The sequence below is a fragment of the Ammospiza nelsoni genome, chromosome 1 (genome assembly GCF_027579445.1).
Source record: "Ammospiza nelsoni isolate bAmmNel1 chromosome 1, bAmmNel1.pri, whole genome shotgun sequence".
Classification (NCBI taxonomy): Eukaryota; Metazoa; Chordata; class Aves; order Passeriformes; family Passerellidae; genus Ammospiza; species Ammospiza nelsoni.
In genome coordinates, this window is record NC_080633.1 from 15,283,400 (window position 1) to 15,309,115 (window position 25,716).

A 25,716-nucleotide genomic window follows, 5' to 3' on the forward strand; every position below is an offset into this window, starting at 1 on the left:
GAATAAGCATAACATTCCTCTTAATGAAGTTTGACAAGGTTTTCAGAACTCCCTCACGCTGTATAACAAGAGTGCCATTACACGTTCCTGTGTGCTGTGTGCTGGTAATTTATTTGTGTCTTTTGCAATACAGCTCTTCTTACATGAAAGCTTTTACATTAGAATTTAAAATTATGTTATTTTACAAAATAGATTCCTTGCAACAAAAGCATCTCTGTGTTTTTAGTCCATTTAAACATGCTCTCTAAATTTAGTCACGGTTTTACACTTGTCAGAAGACTTTGTAAATCCTACTTCAGTGAAAAAATTATTTAGTGTTTTAAAAATTACAGAATAATACACAGAAATTATTTAGTGTTTTAAAAATTAATTTAGATTATGTCTCACTCCTCAGTATTTTGGAACATGCTTTGCAGTCTGGAGCACGCAGTGAATGTATGTGCTAGTGTGGCCTCTTTCAGACAGGGTTAGTGCCAGATATCTGAATCTGACTGTTTTCTTTTTCCTCTCTGTCTTTTGTTTAGGGGCAGGTTTTTTTTAGGGCAGTTTAATAAGTCCTTCATTTTATTGATAAATTGCAATGAATCTCTGATACCTAGGGTTTGGATGATTTTCAGTTTTTTCTTGTCAGCAGTGAAAAATGGTGTTGGATGGCAGAAGGAATTCAATTATGTCACTTTATTTTACTAAAAGTAAGTTGTGAATTTGTCTTACAATCATAGGAGAAGTGAGAAGGGTCACTGTGTTTCCCCATTCCCCAGTGTGGTAGCAGACAGTGAGCCCAGGCAGTCTGCATGGTGGGCAGGGATGTGACAAAGAACTTTGCTTCCTATTTTTATTGCTGGGTCTGGTTCACTTATGGCTGCTCTCGCTCATTTCTCTTAGTTCTGAGACCCTTATCTCATTCCTGAAGCCCAGAATTCAAAAAAGGTTTTTAGGATCTTAATCCAGCAGTGCTGCTAATGGTCAGAATGGCTCTACTTTGAATGCAGTGCCAGCCCTGGGAAGAGCAGATGCACTATTTATGATCAGTGCATCTTTAGCAGACCCTCTCTGGATTGGTATAACTGGGACAGCAGGCTTTGGGAGATGGAGTCTACTTCAAAAATCAAAATCCTTGACTCCCTTCCCTCACACACCTCCTCCTCCTTTCTGGCAGGCTGTGCCTCTTTGTTTCAGCTCTTCATAGGAGGCCTTTCAACCTCAAACTTTGTTGGAGAAGGACCTGCAAACAAGCAGGGGGATTTCTGTTAAACATTTGATTGCAGTAGATGTTCATACTTGTCTGAGTGAATGATCTTCAGAGAAAATTAGAGTAAGACTTTTTGTGTGTGTGTCCTGTTACTTACACAGTTGGCATCTACAGCAAACACAGCATTTTATCTTGCATAGATAGTACCAAGCCTTTTGATTGCTCAGCAGTCCATGTAGAACATAAGGGACCATTGGAACACATTCTGACACCTGTTTTGCAACACATACCAACAGACATAGTGCAGTAATTTTCTGTGTGAAACATGTAACTGGGTTATGTTTAAGGAGTATTGTGGGAAGAGGAGAGATACTCAGATTTAGTTTTGGCTTTGGAGGGTGGATAGCTGTGCTGAGCTTCTGGGGGAATTGTTGATGTGCCCATTCATTACTATTTTTTGAGTATTGTGGAATACACTCTTTCTCTCCCCCCCTTTTTAAAACAAGTTTCTAGACTACGTGACATGCTGCTTTAGTCCTTTCACCAATTGTTTTATGTAAGATAGAACAGACATGCTATAGGCACTATGCATTGACGCTATTTTGTGGTTCTTTCTTGATTACTGTAGCATAAAATCAACTGATTTTCTTTTATCCTCATGGCCATGTAGAAGTTATCTTTGTACTGTGAAAATTACAATTAACTGCTTCTGAAAGGATGAATACTGGATTTTAGATTGCACTGCATTTACTCAGAAGCATGAAGAAGTTAAGCAAAAGCCCCAAAGCCCAGTTCATTTAGTTTACAGGACCTCTATCTTGTATTACAAAATACAGCTTGCTTCATCACTTGTGTATTTGCAACTTCTCAGGGAAGAAAAATGACTTTAAGTTTCCTGTCAGTGCTGCAGCTGTGAAAGCGAACCAGGGGGAAATGGCCACAGGTCCAGTAAAGCTACTCCTGATTAAACATGGTGGTTTGCCAGCTCATAACATTTTAGGGCTGTTTTTGCAAGTTGTACCTGGGAATTGACTTCACAGCTGCAGTTCTGAGGATGGTGAAGTTGATAATTCACAGTCAGGGGAGAAGTACAGTTGAAGCACAAATATTCCCACTCGTTGGCACATTTCAGGTATTGCCTTGGGTGACTTAAATTCTGTGCTGGACAGCTTTTTAGTGTAGAGATGAATTTGCTGCCTTTTGATCATCTCTGGACATGGAGGTAGGTTTGTCCATTCTTGAACTTGCTTATTCTGAAAAAAATGCCTATTAATCCCACAAAGTAGAGCACTGTATATTTTCTTTTCTGGTTTGTTTTGCATCTTAGTAATTGTTGGGGGCTAACCACCTCAGTGAACTGAAAATGCGGTTATGTCCCTATTTTTTTTTTCTGAAATCTGAAAAGCTTGATTGCCCATAACTCATTCCTCACATTTGTGGGAATGTCTGAAATTGGAAGGATGACTAGATCCAGTGGTAGTCTCTTGTTTTAGTTTTGCTACAGGTTGAAGAAAATTGTCCTTAACTTTTTCTTTTTTGGGAAAGTATGCAGAGGGAGGGGAGAGAAAATGTCCTCTTTCCTTACTGGTATGATTTTATGACACTTTCTGGGTTTTAACTTATTTTGAGTATTAAGATAACCTGGTGGTTTGCAGAGGAGAGGAAAATATAGCATCTTCCCTGGCTTAAACTGATTTAAGATATTCCCAAAATTCCTGACCCAGGTTTTCTTACTAAAAATTAATATTAGTAATGTTTTTTAATTTCTCAAGATGCTGTGAGGAAAATGTTTTATTTTATACTTCAGATGTAAAGTATTAAACGTGTTAGATCTAATGTTCAATGTTTAAAACAGTTTTTCTCAAAATGCTGACAAAAACCATGTTCTTCAGAATTCCGCTTTTCGTTCCAAGTGTGGGACTTCAGCTAGTAAACAAAATATCTTTCACTTTTCACTCTTAGCTTTCATCCAACTGCTGAGTTCTGTACTCTGAGGTGGCAGGAAGAGCTGTCTTTAGTCAGCTTAAAATATTTGTTATTCTCTGCCTGAGCTACTTGGGTTACTTCTTTCCTTCTTTGGTGGCATGAGGTGTCTTCAGCTTTATTTTTGAATGCTCTGATCACCGTGATCTTGTATTGCTCTTTCTTACAGGCTGCTGGTTTTTCTTAAGAGAAAACAAGGTCTTAAACCCAGCATATCATTGTGCATGCTTGTACAATAAATCAGCTTCTTACTATATACTTTTAATAGCTTCTTCATTTGTTTCAGACTTCAGATGTGAATGTGCTGCTTTTCAGGATGAGGGTTAGAGATTTGTAATGTAGCCTTGTTTACAAAACCTTGTGGGAGTAAGGAAAATAGAGAACAACCCCATTGTCATTCTTTCTCACTGCATAGGGACAGAAGCAAGAACACCACAAGTGCTATTGAAGGTTGTGGACTAAACTGCACTTAAGCTTTCAAGGAAAGTTCCTTATTTTGCTGATCAGGCTGTTGCAAAATTTAATTCCTTGTTTGCTCTATATGTAAGTAATTTTTTTGCCCCACTTCAAATCTAGCCATTTTTAACCTGTATCTGGGAGAAACAGGCAGTTCTTTACTTATTATTGTTTCTATAATTGATTCTGTTTTAGATACTTGAAGATAATTCCTTCTCTCAGCCACCTTTGGAACTTAATTAGGCAGCTAAACCTCCTTAAGAGCTAACACAGAGGTTCTGAAGGAGGAGGTCCTGCTCTCCTGTCACCTCAGTCAGACACTTCAGAGGTGTCTCTGGCTGACCTTGCAGTGACCTGTAAACACCCAAGGAGTCTAAATATGGGAGAGCCTTTTGTTTGTTTGTGGAGTTTCGTTTGTTTTGTTTTAAAAGTCTCAACAGGGTTAGTTTATTGCCATTCTGTTTTTTTCCATCCCTTTGCTGCAGGGCCACATCAGCATCAGGGGTGCAGAGGGCAAGGCAGATGGGGTTGCTCCTTCTGGTAGCCATGGCAGGTAGACCGGCCTAGCTAGTCTTGAAAATGTGTCATTAATCTTTGATTTTCTGAAACAAATAAATTTGTGGGTTTTTTTGTTTTCTAAACTTTGAGTTCTTGCCTGACTCTGTGCATTATTGATTGGGTCACCTGAACTGAATTAGCAAAAGCATTTGCTGAGCTTCTGTACAAGCAGAAGTGTCAGTGTGGTTCTGTCTTTCTGCAAGAAGGAAATTCTTTGCTTGTGTGCATGGGTAATTAGGGTAACTAACTCATTTAAAGTTACTTTGGCAAGTTACTTTTCTCTTGGCTTCCCTTTCTTCTAAGATTAGCTGACCAATTTTTTCAAAAGGAAAAAGTGAAAAAAAGTTATTTTGTTTTTTTTTATAGTATACATTCTGATGTGTTAGAAATGATAGCTCTTGTGTGTACAGAGTTAAGAACATTCTGAGATTATTATTTCCCTAATCCAAGTTTGTTTCATATTAGGGTATGAATACATTACTTGATGAATAGATTTTATCATAATTTCTCTAGACTTTGGGTGCATAATTTGTGTTTTGGTTTGTAATGGTATAGAGTTAGACAGTATGTAAAATGTGGTTCTTCAAATCATATGTTTTGAGATTGTTTAGCCAGTCATGATCCCTAGAATATGCTTTTTCAGGTGTTCCTGTGTATAAATTGAGCACTGTTGAAACTTGTTTCCCAAGATTTTAATACAATGTTTGTGGAAGTCAACGTGAATAGCTACAGCTACATCAGCTGTTTCTGAGGTTTATTCATGAGTGGGCAGTGTAATCAAGGAAATTGCTCTCTGGAGTTTTGGGGCACATGAGAGGTGTAGCTGTTTGTGAATGGTAATTGTAGGTTATAAACTCAGGGAATGCTTGGAGAGGCAGATGTGGAGGATGACAGGGTAAAAAGTGACTGGAACTCACCAGTTACCCAACAGAATGTATTACTGGTAATATATTAGTGAGGCAAACGACCAGATGCCCTTCTAGTATTTGATTTGATACTTTGCTTCCTAGGCCAGTTAACTGTGTTCTTCACTGGGGTTTGCCACCTTAATTAATCCCATAAGGTATTTCCAGTATCCCAGTAAGTGTGCTCATACATCAGCTTTGCTCATATGTTTGAATACTGATGATATTCTGCAGCTGCACATGTTATTAAAAACTTCTAAGTGTTGATGTTCATAAGCTCAAGAAGATATTTTGAAATTATTCTAACACCTAACAAAGAAACACTACCATAACAAATGCTTGCTGGATTTGCTGCCATGAGCAACATTTGGTGAAGCAGTTTCACACAAGTGAAATCTGCTTTTGCAGCAGAGTAAAAGGACAGCAGCTGTAAACTGAGTGGGAGTTCTGCATTTTCTTGTCAAGTGTTTGGAATGAAGTACCCTTTCTAAGAGAACACATATTTGATGACTGTTCTGTTTTAGAACTATCTCTTGCAAATAGTTATTTTCCCTATTTTTTTAAGAATCCCCAACTATCTATTGTGAAAGTGAACCATTATAATACACATATAGAGTTTCTTAATTGTTCTGGGCTTTTCCTTCTCTTTCTAATAGGAGAATATTATAGTTTTTGGTCTACTGAATGATGGGGTTTTGGTGACTTGTGTGGTAGTATTTAGACTTCATTTTGTTCATTCAAGTGGTTCTCAAGCTATCTTTTAGGTTTTAGGTTTTTGACTTGCTCAGTACAACTTCAGTAACTTGGAAATTTTATCAGAGGTGGTGTTTACTTTCCCATCTGCAGTTTCATGGGTTCCTGGCTTTACATTGCTTTGTGTAAGCACTGGACCCTCAAAAGTACACTTAAAGGCTATGGGATTTGTACTTTTGAAAATATAAAGTGTGGAAAAAAATTGCTATTCAGTTTGAAGTGACTGTAATGGAAACTTTTCCATGACCTTTAGGCTATTATGAGTTCAAATGACACCATTCTACACTATTCCACAATAATATTTCATAGGAGCACTTCTTAGACATGCTGTGTTTCTGTAATGGGTACAACATAGAATTGCTCCATGAAGATCTTTATAATCTGCCTTTAAGAATAGTTTCACCTCTCTGAGGCAAATGAGACATACAGCTATACATTAAACCAGTTAAAACAGTAAATGCTTTGGTAAGTGAGGAGTGTCCACTATTTCAGAAACTTCAAGAGATTATTCTGCTGGAAGAGCTCTAAAACTACTGAAGTGCTTGTTGTGTTCTTGTGATACTTGCCATCTGAAAAGCAGTACCTATTGGCCTATTACAGGATAATTTTCCACTGGAAAAAGCAAGCTAGGCTTTTCTTGTGCTTTCTTAGTGTACTATTTTAGTTTGTATAGAATATATTCTTGAGAGAGATCACAAATTATTCCCAACAACTTTATGGTCCACAAATCTGCATTCAGACATGTACTCTGGGCTTCACAGAGCTCAAGAACTGGCAGCAATTGAGCTAAAATGCAGAAACAACTTGAAATTTAACTTCCCTAAAAGTGGAAAAATAAATGTGTAAATCTCCTGTATGGCATATCGAGGTTGTTCAAGATGTGGGCTAAATTTCTGAATTAGGTTGCAGATACTTTCAACACACATAATAAAGTTATCAGCATTTAATCTGATGAACAGGGGGAAAAGGAGTGAAGGAAATTTACTCTCTGCCTTTTGAACATTGTCAAATTTGGCTCCTCTTTCCTAACTGGGGTAAGCTTGCTGTGTAAGCATGCATGACGTAAAGTGTTTCATATGGTATTGAAATTTTCTGCTATAGGAAAAGCAGCTTTGTCTATATCCTTGGACAAAAGCTTTTTTATGGAAGGGAGAAGCTAGATTGTGCAAGTGGCAAAGTACAAGTACGGTAAACACTGTCATCTTTGTGCATGTTTGACAAAGGATCCCATTGTAAGATCTTATTTCCGTTTTTTAAAATATTTGACATCACTGTTGCTGTCCTTCAGTATATTTTCTTTTATTGCTGTAAACTTCCTATGTGCATATGTCATAGTTTGCTCATGCACTGAGCAACTGCAGGGACGTGAATGGGAAGTTTGCAGTGCATACAGGGGAAAAATGGTTTTTCATCCATTTTCTTTGATAAGTCACTTGTGATGGATGATCTGGGAGTGGTCTCTGGTCCTCCAAGACCCAGCCAAGTGCTCCCTGCTGTCCCAGGCTGTGTCCTGCTGCTGCAGCCAGTTTCCATTCCTGCTCCTGAGTGCTTGTCAGTGTGGCAGAAGGAGCCACCTTTCGCTTTCTGTACTGCAGGATTTTGCAATACAATTAAATGAATCATTATCTTGATGAGTATGAAAATAATTTAAGTTACCTCTTTTGGGCTACAAAGGGAAGGAAATGTATTTAGTTTGAAGGGCTTTTTGCTATGTACCTAGATATTGATAGATTACAGTAGCACTAGATAAAGATTTATATTTTCATCAACAATAGGAATTTTTTGTTTTATGAGAGCTGAAACAGAAGGGAATTTACATGGCTGAAATAACACAAGTGTATTCAGGCAACCCCAATGTCCTAAGACTGTTTCATAATCTGGTTTCATTAAGCAAAATATTAATAGAAGTATGTAAAATAAAATTAATTGTATGCAACTATCTCCAATAATAGAAAGAAGTAATATCTCAGCCTGTAGTTCAGTGTAAGTAAAATACAGAATTTCCTGAAAGATAAAATTAGCAAAGGTGAATCATGCCTAATTTAACTGTTTCCAGTCCAATAGGAAGTTATGACTAGTCATTAAAAAATATTTTGAATCTATCTGCTTAATTTTTAAATGGGATACTTTTAGCTGTTGAATGGCCTTTATTAGGCAGATATATTTGAGAGTTGATTTTATTTCTGTGTTGCTTTGCAGTGTCATTTTTTTTAAACCAATTTATAATGGCAGATCAACTGAACACAAGAATGTCAATGCACTTAAATAATATTTGCATTACTATAGCTTGTCTGAAATTTATAATCAGCTGTTAACAGGCATATAATATTCACTCTCATTGTTTTATATGTTCCTTAGACTTACAGTGTGAATTATCCGGCCTATGTTGGAGAAGGCTAGAGTGTAAAAAGTTGTTTCAGTTCCCATTTTAATTTGGCTTGTTAAATGAGCTTGCTCTGTTCACCTCTGAGGTAATAGAAGACTCACTGAAAAATCTCCTCTGTGTGTTTTTTGGGTATAAATTGTAAATATGCCTGTATCTGTTAGAAAGAAGACAGAGTCCGGAACATGTTTGTAAAAAAATAAACCAAAAGCAGAAACAGGAAGGAAAAGATGAGCTAATTATTCCAGTTGAAGCTGTCACTTTATGAACATGAAACTGTAGAGTTTTTGAGATTTCTTTTGTATCGTTCCTGTTTGAATAAAGCTGGTATTGAAGTCCCAGGCCTTCCTAAAAGGACAGTGGGAATTCCTTGGCAAGAAGCTCAGTTGTTGAGGGAACTGGGATGCTTCATTCCCAGTCTCAGGATGCTTTGGGGTTTGCCTGTTCTCCTTTCTTTAGCTTGCTTCTGTAGAGACCGTATTCCCTTACTTTCCTTCAATATAATGCTCCTTTTTTACATGAGTAAGGATAACTTCATCAGGAGTATTGAGATATGCCTTTTTTTTAAAAGGTTCTTCATTTTTAGCAGCTACTTACAGCAGTCTGAATGCTGCTACTGAAATGAAAGCTTTTACATTCATGTTCATTGCTAATAGAGGCACCATAGTGAAAGCAATTTAATGTGTGGTAGGTCATGTTTTGCAGGCTAGCATTGCAGTCATTCTTTGAGCAGTTATGTTCTACAAGTTTTTGTCTTGAATTTAAGTTCTATAAAAGGAAAAAAGGTAATTACCAGTTGCAAGTGAACTTTGTTTTCTGGCTTTTTGTTGCTGCCATGCTCTGCCACTTCACAAGGTACTTTCATTACTGAAATGTGTACGTTTGCTGCCCACTGCACTGAGTTCAGGTTTCCAGAGGCCTGATAGCATATCTGTGGCCTTTGTTAAAAATGTTGACTGTTCATTCATGAATGATTAACAGGTTATTTTTTTTTTAAAGGCCCATATCTGCTTCCTACTGTGCCAGTATAAAAACTGTGTTCTGGAAGTGCTGTGTGTGCAGTCTCTGTTTGAAGAATGTTGTGTGTTGATCCTTGGAAAGGAAACTTGGTCCTGCTTGCATGAAACTCTCTTCCTTATCAATTACAACAATCTAGTGTGAGCAGACATTTTGGAGAGACTGAGGTTAAATGTGGCAGATTTTTACAGTATTCTACAGAGCATTACTGGGCTCTGGGAGAGGCCCTTATGTTCTTGAAGTTGCCAGTGTGCTTAATGGGCTGTACAATTTTAATTCATGTTGTAGTGTCATAGAAGTATTTCTGCTTGCTAATTTTCCTACATCACTTTTCCAGCAAGAGTCCTTCACTGTTCTTAGCAGGAGAAAGCAACATGAAAAAGTCTGAAAATCCATATCAAATAGCAAATGAGTGTTGAAATGTTTGGAGTAGAAGGCGTTTAGTGTGTGCATGCACGGGCACGTTGAAGGACATGTTCTTGCAATTCTGATAGTGAGAAGACAAGGAGTCTCTTTGGGAAGGTTTAATTCCATGTTTATGAGCAGTCAGAGTTTGATAGTGCAAAAAAAAAAAGGCCTCAGGGAGGGAAGTTCTCACTGGAAGTCCTGCTTAGTGTTTAGCATATATTTAAATGTCCCTTAACTGTGTATGGTTTTGGGCATACACCCATGGAAGTGATCAGGAACTGTTTTGGTCTAGGTAATGCTTTGTCTAATCATATTAATACATTGTCAGTAAGTAATGCTTTTGATAAATGAAAGTTAAATTAATCTACTTTTTGGCTTAAAATTATTCAAGTTTTTTGCAGAACTCAGTTGTGAACCCACAAAATGATCATTTGGAAGGAAAGGAGGAGATGGTGAAGTACCTGGGAGCCCTACAGGCCATGCACTGTGACCTGCTTGTGTGGGACTCCCCAGCCTGGGGGGGATTGACAACCTGCCAACACTGGCATAGAACATACACTGATGTTTATTTCAGGAGACTTTGAACTTGCTAAAAGCTGCTTCATTTATCAATAAATAAGATATTGACAAAATTAGCCTTGTTAAGGTTGAGTGCTGTTGAACTGAGCAAATCCTAGACAAAACAACATACCTCATCATGTGGCTCAGGGTATGAGGAAGTTTCCTTGTGTGCTGCAAGGTTATTAAAAATAGATCCTGATAACAGAGTCATATCCCTCAAAGACGTACTTACAAGCTAAGCTGCGTGTTACAGTCAGATTGGTGACTTTGCTTTTTCTTAATGCTTCACTGAAAACAGTAATTTCCAGATGTCTTTCAAAAATCTTGCAGTTCTCCCTGAAAAATCTGTCAGAAGAGAAAACAGCAGGGAATGAAAGGAGCTGGAGGGCTGGCTGGGCAGGACAGCTAGTTGTCTTGCTTGTTGCTGAGGAGAAAAGTTCAGTCTTCTCCTTGAAAATCAGAAATTGGTATCTTGAGTTTGGAAGCACTAAGTATACAGAAGAAAATCCCTCATTTACACTTTCATATTGTTGTGTTTTAAACTTACCTTGTGTGCTGCCTGAGTTAGGTGGCAGTACTTTGGCTGTGAGCTCCCAGTATTGGCTGAGCACATCCATGTCCTGCAGTTTCATCTGGAGTTGTGCTGGTTATAATGCTGGAGTGGTTGAAAACCTCCATGTGAAGCCTCTGAGCCATATTCCTATTGCTTGAGAAAATACTCCAATGCAAAAATATACCAAGCATTCTGTGTTTCAGGCTATTTGGAAAACATTTTTACTAATACACACAACTGTTCTTTTAGTGATGGCACTTAGCTGTCTTAATTAAAACAAAATGGTGACTGTTAAACGTGGGCCAGGCAGAGGAGCTGCCTTATTGCTTTGTGTGGAAGAGGAATTTCAGGAGGAGGTGAGGGTTGTGGAAGCCACCAGCCCCCCTTGGCAGCAGCCAGGGTGCTTGGTGGTGCCACTTTTGCCACTTCCTTAAAAGAGAGGAAGGAGCTGGAGGTTTGTGCGTTCTGTGGTGTCACTTCAATGACAAACCCTGTGGTTTACGTGGGAGGTGCAGCTCTGAAGACTCTTGGACACCGAGGCAGAAATTGTGCTCTTGAATGAGGAGGCATCAAGATTGCTGCCCCAACATCCCAGGGAATTGGTTCATCATCCCTGAAGACATTAGGGTGGTCTTCATTCACAGTAGTGTTGTTTATACTCTTAAGGCTCTCAAGATCAGCTCTATCAAAGGTAGCTGTTCTGCCCTCCTCACAAAAAACCCCAAACCAAATAAAACAAAACAAAAAGTCAACATGTGTGACTTGGATAGTAGAAAAATAACCTTTTACTGTTTATCAAATTTTGTAACAGATTTTTTCCTTTGAATCAGGTATAGGATGATACTGATTGGTTTTGGCTTTCAGATTTTGCCAGTGCTGCAATTTTTTTGTTTTCAGCATTTCACTTGTGGTTTGCCTGAGATGTACTGTACTTGCTATATCTGGCAAGCTGTGTTGTCTCTTTTAAAGGCACGCAAAACAAGTCCATGCCCGTTATAATCTCATTAAGTTCCTCTCTAGCTGTTTCCCCCTTTGGTTGTGGATATTGCCCATATTTGGTTCTACCTATGGTGCAATCAGTTTTTATCTGATTGTGTGGTATGATACGCTGTCTTGCCTGAGCAAACCCTGATAATTTATTATTAGATGTGGCCTAGATTAGCATCTTATGATTTTAATGTTTAAAAGTGCATTATAAAAGGTCTTTTATGTAATGTAGTAGCAGCAGGAGGCACAAGGACTTGCCTACAGCAAAGCTGCTCAGTTAAAACCAAGGGGATGGTATAAATTGTATAGTTTTTCCTTTAGAATACCTAATATTATGCCTCAAAATACAAAAATGGCGGTGCATTACTAGGAAACTCTTTAATTTGGTGTAATAACTAGCTGCTTTCACAATCTCATAATCACAGTTCTTGTGAAAAAACATGCTCTTACACTCTGCATGGTGTATTTGTATTAGGCTTTAAAAATTGAACATCTGAGGCTTTATTTCTCTCCTAAACACTGTAGGGGCTCATTTGGAAGTACTTGTGGTTTCATTAAGTTCTTTGGTCTTCAAACCATAATTTCTGCTGTCTGTCACATTGGCAAACTATTTATTAATAAGCAATTGTCATTAGTGTTTTGTTTTCTTATGAGTATTTGTTGTTCTACTTTTGTGCGTGTATGTGAACAAAATAAGGTGGATAAGAATATCCACTTAGTTTCTACAAGAAGAGAGGGGTAATTTAAATACTTGGTGATGTTGCCTAAAATATTTTCAAATAAGCATGTTTGAAAAGGCATACAGGCAAACTGTCCAGGTGTTTCTCAGAATTTCTTAGTCAATTACTTAATCACAACATTGTGCTCATCTTTCCGACTGAGCTGCCAGTTTAGACCTTGCTGAGAATGCAAAAGTGCTGCTTTACATTCACCATCGCTGTATCAACAGTGAGGTGAAAAGGTTGGGGAACAATCTTTGCCTAACAAGTGGCATCTCAGAAATGCTATGTATTGTCTTCAACAAGATCACATTACTTCCAGTTTCTGAGCAATACTTGAACTGTAAAGCTGAAGTTTTTCAGCAAGGCATGGCAAGCATATAATTCTTTGATGATGATTCCAGTGTATTTCAAATCCACTGTAAGACATAATTATCAGCTGTCATCAGGAGGAATGCTGAAAAATTGGTTCAGCATTAAATAATATAGCTTGTGATATCTACCTTAGAATTAAGAATCTAATGTTCTTATACCCCAGCATTTTATGGCTGTCCTTTGTGCTTTTGTATTTAATAACAAAAGAAGGAGTTTGTTGGTTTGTTTTACTACTGCATTCTGATTTGTAAGGGAGCATTCAAAAATTCATTTGCTCGTTAACAGTGCATTTCTTCTCTCAATAGCCAACTACTCCACCAAGCCAAGGGAGGCCTGATTCACCTGTTTATGCTAACTTACAAGAACTGAAAATATCTCAGTCTGCACTTCCACCTCTACCTACAAGTGCTCCAATCCAAATAAATGGGGAATGGGAAACCCATAAAGATACGACAGGACGCTGTTATTACTACAACAGAGGATCACAGGAGCGAACCTGGAAGCCTCCGCGGTGGGCCCGAGATGCAAGCATTAATAAAGGGGATTCCCAGAGCCATGCAGATCATGAGGTAGTTCCTTCTGAGATCAAAAGCAATGAGATTGTAATGCATTTGAATGGTCTTTTGCTGTGGGATTTGGTATCTCTTGGTTTTGAGGCGTCAATGAGTGTCTTCCTTTGTCTTTTTGGTTATGTGTCTTGCTATGAAGTGGTCAGTAGTTTCACTCTTGGGTTGCTTTTGTGTATAGGAATGTGTGTGTAACTGTGTGGAAGAGTAGCAACTTGTAAAAAAATGCCTGTAAAAACAGCCCCATAACAGATACTGCTACTTTTGACTAGATTCCATTCAGACCATGAACATATTCTTTAGGTATATCAATGGAGTTTTTTCATTATGTAAAAGTTCTGTTTTTGCAGAGCCTTTTGGTAAAGCTTTGCTGCTGACCTTGCTTGAGATAGTTGAAGCTTACTGTGAAGTTATTTATGTTAAAAGATGATTTGGACTAATATTTGAGGTGCCAATTTATTCTGTGCAGCCAGTTGCTAGGGAAAGTCTGATCGTGAAGTGTGTTTATCTGAACTGCAGTGGTTCAGATAAAGCAAAGGAATAGTTGGGAGATGGATATTACCATTTAGATATGCATAAAATAGTGTTCTTGTGTCCAAACAGTACTGAGGTTAACCAGCTTCCTGATGGAAAGAGAAAGCAAATATTTATCAAAAAATCTTCTGCATATTTCACTTCTATATTCCCTTTTCAAATATATATACACCTTTTTTTTGGTGGATTTTCTCCTGTGACAACTATATATAGTGTCTCTATATATGCTATATATATATATCTAAGCTATAAAACCAGAGTTTAGTTTTAAAATTGAATTGTGGACTGCTCAAATTTTTGATTGCCGGAAGCCTGTCACAGAAGTCTACCTCTGGAAAGGTAGTAAGAGGAACAGGTGAGAAAGGGAAATGGAAACCTTTCATTTCCTTTGGCACTGGCCTTCACAGCAGCTGTGACATCCATGAGCATTTAAATAGCCAAATTTTCTTGCCTCAGGTGAATGGCAGCAACAGGCAAACAGAAGTAATGTTTATGCCTGTCCCTTTGGTATCTCTGGTGATGGTCTCTTAATTTATCACTGACTGTCCTTTTGCTGGATAAGACTGGTTTTAGTCTGGGTGAGCTGATTGCTTTTTTGAGTAGTGATTCTCCTTGTCCTGGTAATGGTTTTCTCATTGTTGTAGTTCCATCTCCTGGTAATTGTTTTCTCATTATTGTAGTTCTTCCTTCTTTTCATGGAAGAATTGCAAGAGTTCTTTCTTCCTCCCCATCTGCAAGCAATCCCTCTGACTCTTGCTCATACATCTGTACCATCACTTCACCACATGGTTGCATCTTTGGAATGCTTGATTTTTAATTTACTTTTTAAAAATTGCCCATAACTTCTTTCATCTCAGTTCTTCTGTTTATTTGTGGTGCTTCAGGTATCACAAGTTGGCCATCAGGCAGTTATGTCTATCAAGTTTTCAGTCTTTGTGAGACCACTGGAGATACATGTTTTGATTTTTAAATAGACACGAAGTCTGTATTTCCAGTAGCATCAGCTCCTTAGGAGGTAATTTTTGTCTTGGTTGGGTTATCAAAACATAGGTCTAGGGAGAGATACACATTGCATGGTCATGTCAGTCCACTTCCCAGCAGTCATGTTTTGTTTTTGAAGCTGCCTTTCCCCCCACCCCTCTTTCCTTTTGTTTCTTTTCTGTTCTGCATTTGGGAACATGCTTCACACTCCACTGTTCATGTTCCTTTTTGGAACCTCTGGGTATTTAATCCAATATAAAGTAAAGATTGAGATCCAAGCCTGAGCTACAGGAAAATGTAGGACATCTCAAATTTTGTCTGATAGGGAAAGTTAGAGCTAATATATCTTAATAATTGTAAGTTGGCTTTTGTGCTAGCCTGAGTTATACTCTTTTAATAATAAAAGAGTACATGCAGAAGGATTAAAAGCTAGTTTCTACTAATTTGTCCTCAGAGGAGCTTGTGTTGTATTAGATAGCAAAATGGAAGGTGATGTAAAAACGAGAGCGGAGAGATCAGCTATTATAATATATGAGTAATATATGAAACGTGACATAGTTTAGAGTTGGTCTTTGAACTCTGTGATTAGGAAACCAAATTTTATTGGATAATTAACAAGGGTCAGAATTGTATCTTATTTGCTAAAGTAGCTGGTCACAGACATGGCACAAAGAAAACAGTAGTAGGTCATGACAGTTAAATGGATGTTATATGTTACATGGATGGGATATGGGGGAGCAGAGATGAAGTCCTATGGATAGGGGCTGTAAGAAGGTGTATAAGATTTTGGAATTACAGAGAAAATGTATTAGTGATTTGTTGATGTATCTGAGGAAGAAGTGTTTAACAGTAACTAGGAGGAATTTGTCAAGTGAAGTGATTTAATTAAGTTGAACTGTAAAAGGAATGAGATGTCACAATATCAGAGAAGACAAACCCTTAATACCTGGATAGGAGATCATAATGTGAAGGAGACATCCACAAATTACCCAACAGCTGTAGAAAAGCAATGGGTTTTAATTGAATTTCAAAATGAGATTTAAATCGTGTCCAGAATGTGATTTCATTCCATGGTTTTTGTTTTAATATTAACAAATGGTAATAAAGGGATGGTAGCTTCCTTAATTAGTGTTCTTCCTGATTATTTTCACTTGCACAAGTAGTAGCAATGTTAAAAGCTAGAAAGGTGAAGTGATAGGAGGGACACAGGTAGCTGTTCCCAGTAAATGCATGGTGATGAACTGGTCTCTGCCCCCAGGAACTTTCTCTGTAAACAGAAGAAAGCCAAGAATGACAATAAGCAGCAATGCTATGGGGGACCTTTTCTGCAATTCTCTTTAATGTCACAACAAAGTTCTTATGAGGCACCTGTCTGCTTAAGATGGGTTTATTTAAGTGTGGGATAGTGTAACTGGGGATGAGACTTGAGATAAAGCACGAACAATATGAAAAAAACATATAGGCAGTTAAGGCTGAAAAAGTGTTGAAAGTGAAATTGAAAGCTGAGGAACGAGGTTTAGCTGGTGTTCTCTAAACCCTGTTGATGCAGCTTTAGCAGCTGTTCCTGACAGCTGAGGGACAGGGAGTGCCTTGGCTTGGTAAAATTTGTAATAACTCAGGAATTCTGTTGAAGTTTAGGTCTGCAAATGTACAGGATATGAGTTAAACCATGCAGCACCTAAACTATTATTACATGGATGCCATGCAGATAGACACATTAACATTCCTCCTATAAAACAGAGGCTCTTCTAGGAGAATTTTCATTTTTAAGTCCTCTGTTTAGTTTTACCTATGTAGGGTGTTTCTGCAGTATCAGGAGTTGCTTGGAAGAGGCAAATAGCAATGTATTATATTATTAGGTCATAATCTCTATAGATAGTAATAATAAAAATGTCCAAAGTCTTCTACATTGATTTACCATATGTCAATGCAATTAATATTTAACTATTAAAACCATGTAAACTTAAGTACATGTATACAATATAGTTATCCTGTGAAACAGTAGTTCAAATGAGGCCAATAGCACCCTTGGCAACTCTTCAGTCTTAATTCTGCAAGTGTAAAAATGGGACTGAAGAACTCCCCCCACCTTGCTCCCTCTGCTCTCCTCCCCTCTCCACAGTGGTTAGGAATTGGCAGGTGAGAATTTCACATTGCCCCATGTGCAAGAGAGGTAGCATTGGTTAATCCATAGTTTACATGCTCACATTCTGTAAGCTGTAGAGGACATGTGCATTTTTTCATGTTCCTTAATTAATGGTCTAAAAATTTCCTGTGGGTTTTCCTGTGCTTGGTAAACTGGGTCATGTCAGTTAAAGGAGTGTGTGTCACATAGGTGCTAAGGTACTCAGAAAAGCAACACCAAAAACCTACACAGAAATCATTTGGATATGTCACTAAACATATAGTCTTTAAACCCTCTGAATTTTAAAAACTGGGGAGTTTCTGATAATTTAATATTTTTTGTAAGACTTGATTTTTTTTTGGGAGAGGTTTTTTCCTATTTAAATTTGAAATTGTGTCTCTCTCCTGCCTTAGTTTTTCTCAAAACCCTTATGCCAGTGTTATTGAACCATATTATTTTATTCCTGTAGTTTCTGAGTAGCAGGGTGTCTTTAATGTTTTGCCTCCTGCTAGCTGAGGATCCAAGACATTGTGAAAGGAAATCTGCATAGAATTCCTCAGGAGACCACAGCACAGAGATGTTGTAGGAGATGAAAGGAGGGAGATTTTTTTTTTTGATGCATGAAGTGGGTGCTTAGAATAACACTACAGTGTGTTAGCAAGGGGATGAACAAGGTTTATAGGGGTACAGAAATAGTTGGATGTGTGTGTAAAATCTTTTCTCTGCATTACTCATCAAACTTGTTCCTAGGATAATAATTGACTTCTACCTTCAGGAAACAGTTTTTATCCTCAGCTAGCTGTGCCTTGTGGAAGGCTTTGCTTTTGCAATGCTCTTTGTCATGTGCATCAGAGTTGGAAGGAGGAGAGTGGAAATTCATAATATTTTAAGATGCAGTGGACAAATACTGTAAAATGCTGCTATCTAAGAAGGTGAAACTGAAGTTTCAAGTTGCCCTTAATCGTTCCTGTGTTTCCAGATGTATTTGAAAAAAAGGGGAAGGATTTAAGTATGGAATTAGGGATGATGGTAGATGGTGGTAGAAAACTGAGGTAGCAGGGCTCCCAGGTTGTTTTTTTTTAAGGCAATGCAGATTACTAAAGCTAACTCTCTTAATCAGTAATGTAAATTTGTAGGAATAAAATTCGGATAGACAAAACCCCTGGAGTTTAAATTTGAGTAGTGAAATCTGATATTGTGGAAATTAAAAAAAATTATCAGTAAAAGCTAGTTCTGAAAATACTTTGAATTGTCTGCACTGTAAAACTGCATCTCATTCTCTCATATAAAAATGTGAACTCCCTGTTTTCATTACTATTCTCTTTCTAGTCAAATAATCTTTGATCTTTCAGATTTTAAAGCGCTTTCATTCTCAAAACTGCTTTGTATGTTTCTGACTACTTGTAGCATCTTTCATCAGAAGAAAACGACCACAGTTCTTGTTACAGCCAGTCAGATAGTCAGTATGGTTCTCCTCCAAAGGGTTGGTCAGAAGAGTTGGATGAACATGGTCAAACCTTATATACCAATGACTATACTAATGAAAAGGTACTTTTTCCTTCTTCTCATCACGTGTTCTAAATCTTTCCCACTAATTCACTTCTAGAAATGAAACCTACATTTCAAAAGTGGAGAGCATACCTCACCAGTAGCTCCTTTTGTTTTTTCTAAATATGCATGAAGCTTTAGCAAGTGAACTTTTTTGCTTATGTATGTTTTTGTTATTTAGAAGAAGTTTTATTTCCAGTTGTGTGTCAGATTATATTGAATGAACATACCATGTATTATTTTTTAGTTCCTGCTCTCTCCCTTTCTTTTGGTTATACTTCAGGATTGAACTTCATACCAAAAAGTTTTTCTTACTGTCTTTTTTTACTGTCAAGAGCTGCTCTTGTCTACATAGATGTTTTTAAACTGAATGTAATGTTGCTTTACTACTTTCATAATTTCCTTTATTAGAGATTTTTCACTACTGCTTTCAGATGTAGACAAACTTCTTAATTAAACTGCAGCCATATCAGCAGATTTATGCCCTGTTTTTGCTATCTAATTGCTACTGACAACTTACTGGGCATGCCATAAAAATTTCTCCCACTTAAGATAAAATACAGTATTTGTTTATATTTGTAAAGCAGTGCATTTTCCAGTTGTTCACTGAAGTTGCATTTTTAGTTTTTTAAACTTCTGAAGTTCACTGAAACAGTACTTTGTTGTATTATAGCACCGCCTGTTCTTGAGCTGAATTAGGCAAGTCTTATTTGCAATAATTTTCAAAATAGTTGTATTTTTTTTGTCCATTTTAGAATTTTATTCTCTTTAATCAGTTTCTGACAAACATCTGTAAAGCACAGTCCTATGTATTAGCAAATGTGCAGCCTTCTTTTTTAATTCCATTGGGATTGATAAAAAACAGCCTTTCCTACCACAGTTATAGAAAGGCAATCTTGTGAAACCTGCTTGAGCCAAGAGCCTTGCTGTGAGTGTTTCTGTGTTTTTCTGCAATCACCTTGTTGAGTTTTGCTCATTACAATTCTTTTCTTTCTGCATGACCAGTGCCAGTTGTCGTGGGTTTACTTCTTTGATTGTGGGAGGTGCTTGTACAGGTTACAGAAATTATATTGTCTTCATGATTTCTCTAGGGACTGCATCTCATGTTTCCACTGATGTTTTAAAAAAGTTGTTCAATGAGTGCGTAAATCTCTCATAGTATCAGCAGTTGCCCGTTTAGCTGCTTTTTTGTAATTTTATATATAAGATCCTGATGCGGATCTGATGGAAAAATTGTGCCTCCCTAAAATGACAACATAATGTTGATAAGAATAAGATATGGCATCTTAAAAAAAATCTATTTATCACAATCTCTTGTGTGATATTGCTTTCTGAGGAGTTACAGAAGAAAAAAATCAGGATGCTGAAAACTGTTGCTCTTACTGCAATCTAACCTCAGTTAGTTAATGGAGGGTTGTGCATTAGACATGGCTGAAGTGGATGGCACTTAATTAAAAATTAACTTTAAATCTCAGGTCTCAGAGATTTTCTGTTGTGACTGTCACTCTGATTACATTTTCTATCATCACATTTCTCTCTGCAGTGGATAAAACACGCAGATGAACAAGGTAGACCATACTACTACAGTGCTGATGGTTCCAGATCAGAGTGGGAGTTACCTAAGGTGAGTGACCTAAAAAAGAAACTTCAACAACTTGGGGCTTTCCTCTCTTCCTGAATATCTGTTCTGTCAGGCCTTTAATGTGAGGTATTAACCACCAGAGGACTCAGATATTGCTCTTTGTTATTTATTGCATTTTTGTGGGATTTCTGATTGTGAAGAGGAAAAAAATGTACTCAAGGACATGAAAAATGGATGTATATAGCTTATTTAGATGTCAAAGGAGATCTAGTGTCTTTGCTGAATTGAACAAAGGTTTTATGCAGGGCTGCAGAATGGCATCTGTGATTTTGGTGTGATAAAGAAAACCTGTATAGGAAAAAGGAGAAATCTTGATGAGAAACTGTTGTCGATTTTTGTAACCCTCCATAGTGGTTATACAAACAAGTGTATAAAACAAAAGTTTCAGCAGTTTTGTGGTATTTTTGAGGATGGGACAGTTTCTCCAGAGTTGTGTTCTGGTATTTATTAATGTTGTAGTGAAAATAGAAATTTGTAGAGAAGTGACAAGTCTGGGGACACTTGTTAGTCTGAGGATGTTTCTAATACTATTTAATTCTCATATTCACTTCAAAAAACTGGGCATTTGTCATATGGATGTTGTTATGTATGTCTTCCCTGCCATTTGTTCAAACTACATAAAAAGCTGTGGCTATTTAAAAAAACTGTTTCACACAAAACTGTGTGCATAAATATATGAAAAAGCATGTTTCTCCATTATTGTTTTATCAGTACAAAAATCAGTGTCTTGAGTCACTTGCACTTAGAAAGGAGCAACCTTAATAGGTAGTGCTTTCATAATACTTGTGAAAAAATATTTACATGAAAATTAGAAATTCAGAAGAAGCATCTGAAGCACTGAAGGATTGAGTTAGCTTTGAGAATTCTCCTATATGTTAGTCTGATGTGTTAGGTAACTCAAATTTTGTAACATGTCTCAATGTAACCATATCATCTGTACTTATTGGTTTTTAAAGCTGTTTAGCATTTGATTAGTTACTGGATTTATTAGAAGTCTTAAAATCTGATAGACCAGGTTTTACCAGAAGCAATTATTACTTCTGTATGTATAATTGAAATAATTTTTGGGAATAATGTCATGCATTCATTCACTTCATTCTATGACTTATGCTGTGCAGAAAGTTTTGAAGAAATTGTGTTTCACAAAAATAGATTGAGTTAGGATTTGAATTAAATAGCAAATTGCCTTTAATCCAATTAGAATAAGTCACAAAGGTAATCCTGAGCCATTACCTGAGGTACATTAGGAGGCATAAGGGACTGTGTTCTAGTAGTTGTTTAATAGTACGTGTTATTTTAGTGATTCTAAACAAAGTCTGAATTCTGTTGTATTAGTAGCCACTTCCAAAATGAAACATTGCCTTTGGTTTGTAATTTGAGATCTGAAAGTGATCACATATTGATGCTAGAAATTTTCGTTGAAAATTATTTCTTATTCATTTGGGTGGAATGTACTTTTTGATTCCTTCTTGAAACTAGTAAATCTTGACTGGCAGCAAATATAAGGTTAACAGAAGAAAATGAGCAATTGACTCTTAGATTCAGAATCTTGGCTTTTAGCTTTAAATTCTGTGAAATAGTTTAAAAATTTCAACAAAAGATTAAGCTAGTTTATGTAACTATGTATTTGAAGATGTTATGCTTGTGAGTAATTAAACAGGATTGAAAATTAGTCTCTCAAAGATCTTCCTGAAGCTGGTTTTAAAGTACTTAAAATGAATTAAAGAACACTCAGACCACAAAAGTGCTTTGAAGAAAAATAATCTATGTTGAAAGTTCTCTTGAGCAGTGAGAGAAAAACATAGAAGGATCTCAGCATTGTTACACTTGCTTAAATGAAAAGTAAGTTACTAGGAAAAACCCTACTCTTGCTCAGTTTTTTTGTTTTGTTTTGTTTCCCCTCACTGTATTTAGCACAAATATTTCCTTCCAAGTCTTGTGAAAGAAAGTGATATAATAGCATGGTCATGTAATACTATAAACCAGAAAAAGAATAGAATCTTTTTGTTAGATGGTTCTTAATAATCTGGATTTCATTAGAACTAAGAATGGTTCAGAGATTTCTGGAAATAGCACACTAGCTGAGCTAATACTGTGACATTAAAAATCTTCAGAGTAATAGAATTAACTATAAATGTGCACATGCTTGGGAATAACACTCTGTTCTTGTATGTGTGTTAGAAATTGTGAGGGTATATGCTGGGAAGGGAGGACAGTTACAAAACAAATTACTTTAGACAGTCTCACAGAAAGCCCTCCAGTCATGTGGATTTAAATAACATCTAGGAATAGCTGGATGCCTCTGGCTAAAAATGATGTTTCAGATGCAGTGGCTTTGACAACTGCTGAAAAGTCTATTAAGGCTCATGATGAGTGTGACCCAGCTTTCTGCAGTGGAAGAGAAGAACATACTGAATTAATCTTTAAAATGGATAATAATATTTTAATCATAGTTTCTACTAGATCCTGCAGGGGACTGAGATTTCTCATCTGCAGTATTCTGCAGTATTCAGTTTTTGGTTCTTGCCAATTATTTAAAAAAACCCCAGCCAAAACAATCAAGCAACAAACAACCCCAACAAACAAGCAATTAAAAGTTAGATAATAAAATATGTTTCTTTCCTGTTTAGTAAAAGAATAGTGTCTAAATTCAGTTGAAGAAGGGCTACAGCCCTATTCCAGAAACATAGTTTTCTAATAGGAGTTTTATGACTTAAGCAAATGAGAAATCTCTAGTAAGGGTGAAGGGAATTAAACTCATCTCAGGAGTAAGAACTCCCTAATTTCTGAAGTTTCAAGAAAAGTTAACATATCAAAGTGTCAAAAAAAAAAAAAAAAAAAAAAAAGGTGAGAAATTGAATAACTAGCAAAACGAATAGCTCAAATGAGATTTATAGGGGATAACCTAATAAAAAATAGAGATTACAAATCTCTCAGATTTTCAAAATGGATTCCTAGGCCAACATCTGACATAAGAGCATGATGCTTGGCCTACCTCTGGGCAAGCTCCCTGATCCAAGAGTAGCCTTTGGAGGAAAATGTGTCTACTGTAAGCCTCTGGAGTGAACTCAATTTTAGTGTTAATATTTGCAGACTGTGATATTGAAATTGCCTGTGTTCTTCTCACAGACTCCTGCAGCATAAGCTCTCCTTGCTGTATCCACAGAGGAAGGGGTGGAAGCTGGAGGAGTTTCATTTTTGGCAATGTTAATGGAGCAGCAGTCTGTGAATTCACTCTGTGCACTGCCAGCATGGGGGTGAGCTCAGGGGCCTCAGTTCTGGTACTTGGTGAATGGTTTTCCTGATGGAGACCTGAAAACTGTCAGAGCATGATAGCTGAAAAAGTTACACTGAAACGGGGGGCAGGTAACATATCAAGAACATATCATACAATTAAATGGTGAAGGAAAGTAAATATGAGAACATGTAAATAAAACTAGGTTGTCTTATAGTAAATTTGTCTTGTTCTGAGCTGTGCTGCTGGATTTGAGGTTTACCCTGTGTGCTGGCATTTGAGTCTACTGCAAGTCAGTGCACTAGGCAGTTCCATCAGCAGTAGTGACATTCTTGTGCTTAAATTTGGGATTGCCTGGTGAAAGATGAGACAGCCTCAGTTGGTGCAAGGATCCAGGTGGTTTTTACCAACACAAGTTGTTAAAAAAACAAACCTGATTTAAGTATGAGAAGACAGTCATGGTTTTTCTCCTTTCTCTTTATTATCTGTATTTCCACTCTCAAAACCTGGTTGGATCTTCCTCATTGGTTCTGGGCTTTAGTTGGCTCCCACCTCCCCCAGCCTTTGCTTGGGCACACAGCAGGACCTGTGGCAATCAGCAAGGACTTGGAGCTGCTCATCAAAGATGAGCAGTCTTGGTGACCCTGAGGATTGATTAAAAGGGGAAGCAATGGATGTCCAAGACAGCAAAGTGAACAAAGTGGGTTATCCAGAGGTGTCTTTCAGTCACTGGTACGTTTGAGCTCGAGCTGCTTGTGCCATGGTCTCTTTCTGCCTGGGTTCTGTTCCTTCTGTGTGGCTGAGGCTCCAACTGCTGCCACCCTGACTTGTTCTGGCAGAGAAATCTTCATTCCCTAGAGAAAGGAAGGGAATGGAATCCCTTAAAAGGGCAAAAACAATCCTATTTATTTATGAAGGTTTAAGAAAAATGTGTTACTGATTTAGTTGATAAGAAAAGCAAAAGCTGTAACATAGGTGTTAGATCTATCACAACAGCAAAAAAGCTTCTTCAAAGCCAAGGACAGTAGGAGCACTAGAAAGTAGTTTTGTTCTGAGGCAGCTTTAATTTAAGGAAGGTTCTTCTATTTCAGACAGTCATTTGGGACAACTGCAAATAACATATATGAGGGGCTAAAGGGTACTAGGATAGCACAATGTTTTTAAATGCTGCTATTTTGAATTTGATTGCAGTAAGGTTGTCTCAAATGCTTCACTTCAGCTCTTTGCCAGCTTTCAGTACTGGTTGCTTCTCAGTCTTTTCTCCCTTAGCCCACCCAGTTCCTTTGTCTGGCTGAAGATGTTGCTAACACAAACCAAGAAGAATCTTTTTTCTGTTTCTTCAAACTGACAGATCTGTGCTATCTCTGTAAGAATGGGGACAACTGCTACAAATAACTTGGAGGTGTTACATTTGTTTCAGCCACAATTAGGCTGGGACAGAGCCTTGAGCCATGCCATGTATCAGCTTAAAATTAAATAGAAGTCACTCAGCCAGTTCAGAAGGTTAGAAAATTTTATACTGCGGCAAAGAAAGCCTTTAAGTAGCTGGAGAAGGTATTGAACAAATTCAGCAATGAAAAGAATACTCTGTGACCTAAATTTACACCACTGGTATCCTTGAACTACAGCGAGAACTATTTCAAAAAAATCCCTTGGTGTGTGCAGTCAGAGAATGAACGATTTGCTCATGTGCCCCCTGTGTGATAAGAGATGCTCCCAATGAAATGGAGAGCAACCTGGGATGATGTGCCAGAGGGATTAGTGTATTGGGACAAATTTGAGTTTGGGGAGGATTTCCAAGGAGCAGTAGTGTGTAAATGTGGATTTTAAAAAGCTTTAGTGTTAGGAAGCAAACACTGCACCCTAAGAAGATGCTGGTAAAGCACATGGTGTAGAAGGGGCTGTCCCACCAGGCAATGTGTAGTCTTGAATGGGTCAGTTTTATTGCAGAGGACAGCCTTGCCTGATCTCTGTCTTCAGGATCACACCAAGTCTTAGGCATAGAAAGCCTGGTTATGGTTATGTAAAACCAGGATTTTGAGGGAAGGCAAGCCCGACCTAGTTTCTGTTAAACAATGGTGAATACTGCAAATGCAGGAGGAGAGAGAGCAGCTCCTTTGCAGGTGGGAGTCCTGAAGAGATCAGGGAACTGACCTGAAGCTGTTCTGCAAGGCTTTTTGAACTGAGCTGGGGTGGGGCAGAGCAAAGGGCAGCAGGATGGTGTCACCCAAGCAG

General features: G+C 37.5%; 1 protein-coding gene across 2 annotated transcripts in view; it reads left to right on the forward strand.

The window, feature by feature from the left end:
• Window positions 1-25,716, forward strand: part of ARHGAP12 (Rho GTPase activating protein 12) — a 75,167-nt gene that overhangs the window by 19,128 nt on the left and 30,323 nt on the right. For both annotated transcript variants that reach the window (XM_059467122.1, XM_059467114.1), the window contains exons 3-5: window positions 13,156-13,419; window positions 18,464-18,604; window positions 20,148-20,228. In XM_059467122.1, coding sequence (XP_059323105.1) covers window positions 13,156-13,419; window positions 18,464-18,604; window positions 20,148-20,228 — 486 coding nt within the window. The remainder of the gene's footprint in view (window positions 1-13,155; window positions 13,420-18,463; window positions 18,605-20,147; window positions 20,229-25,716) is intronic.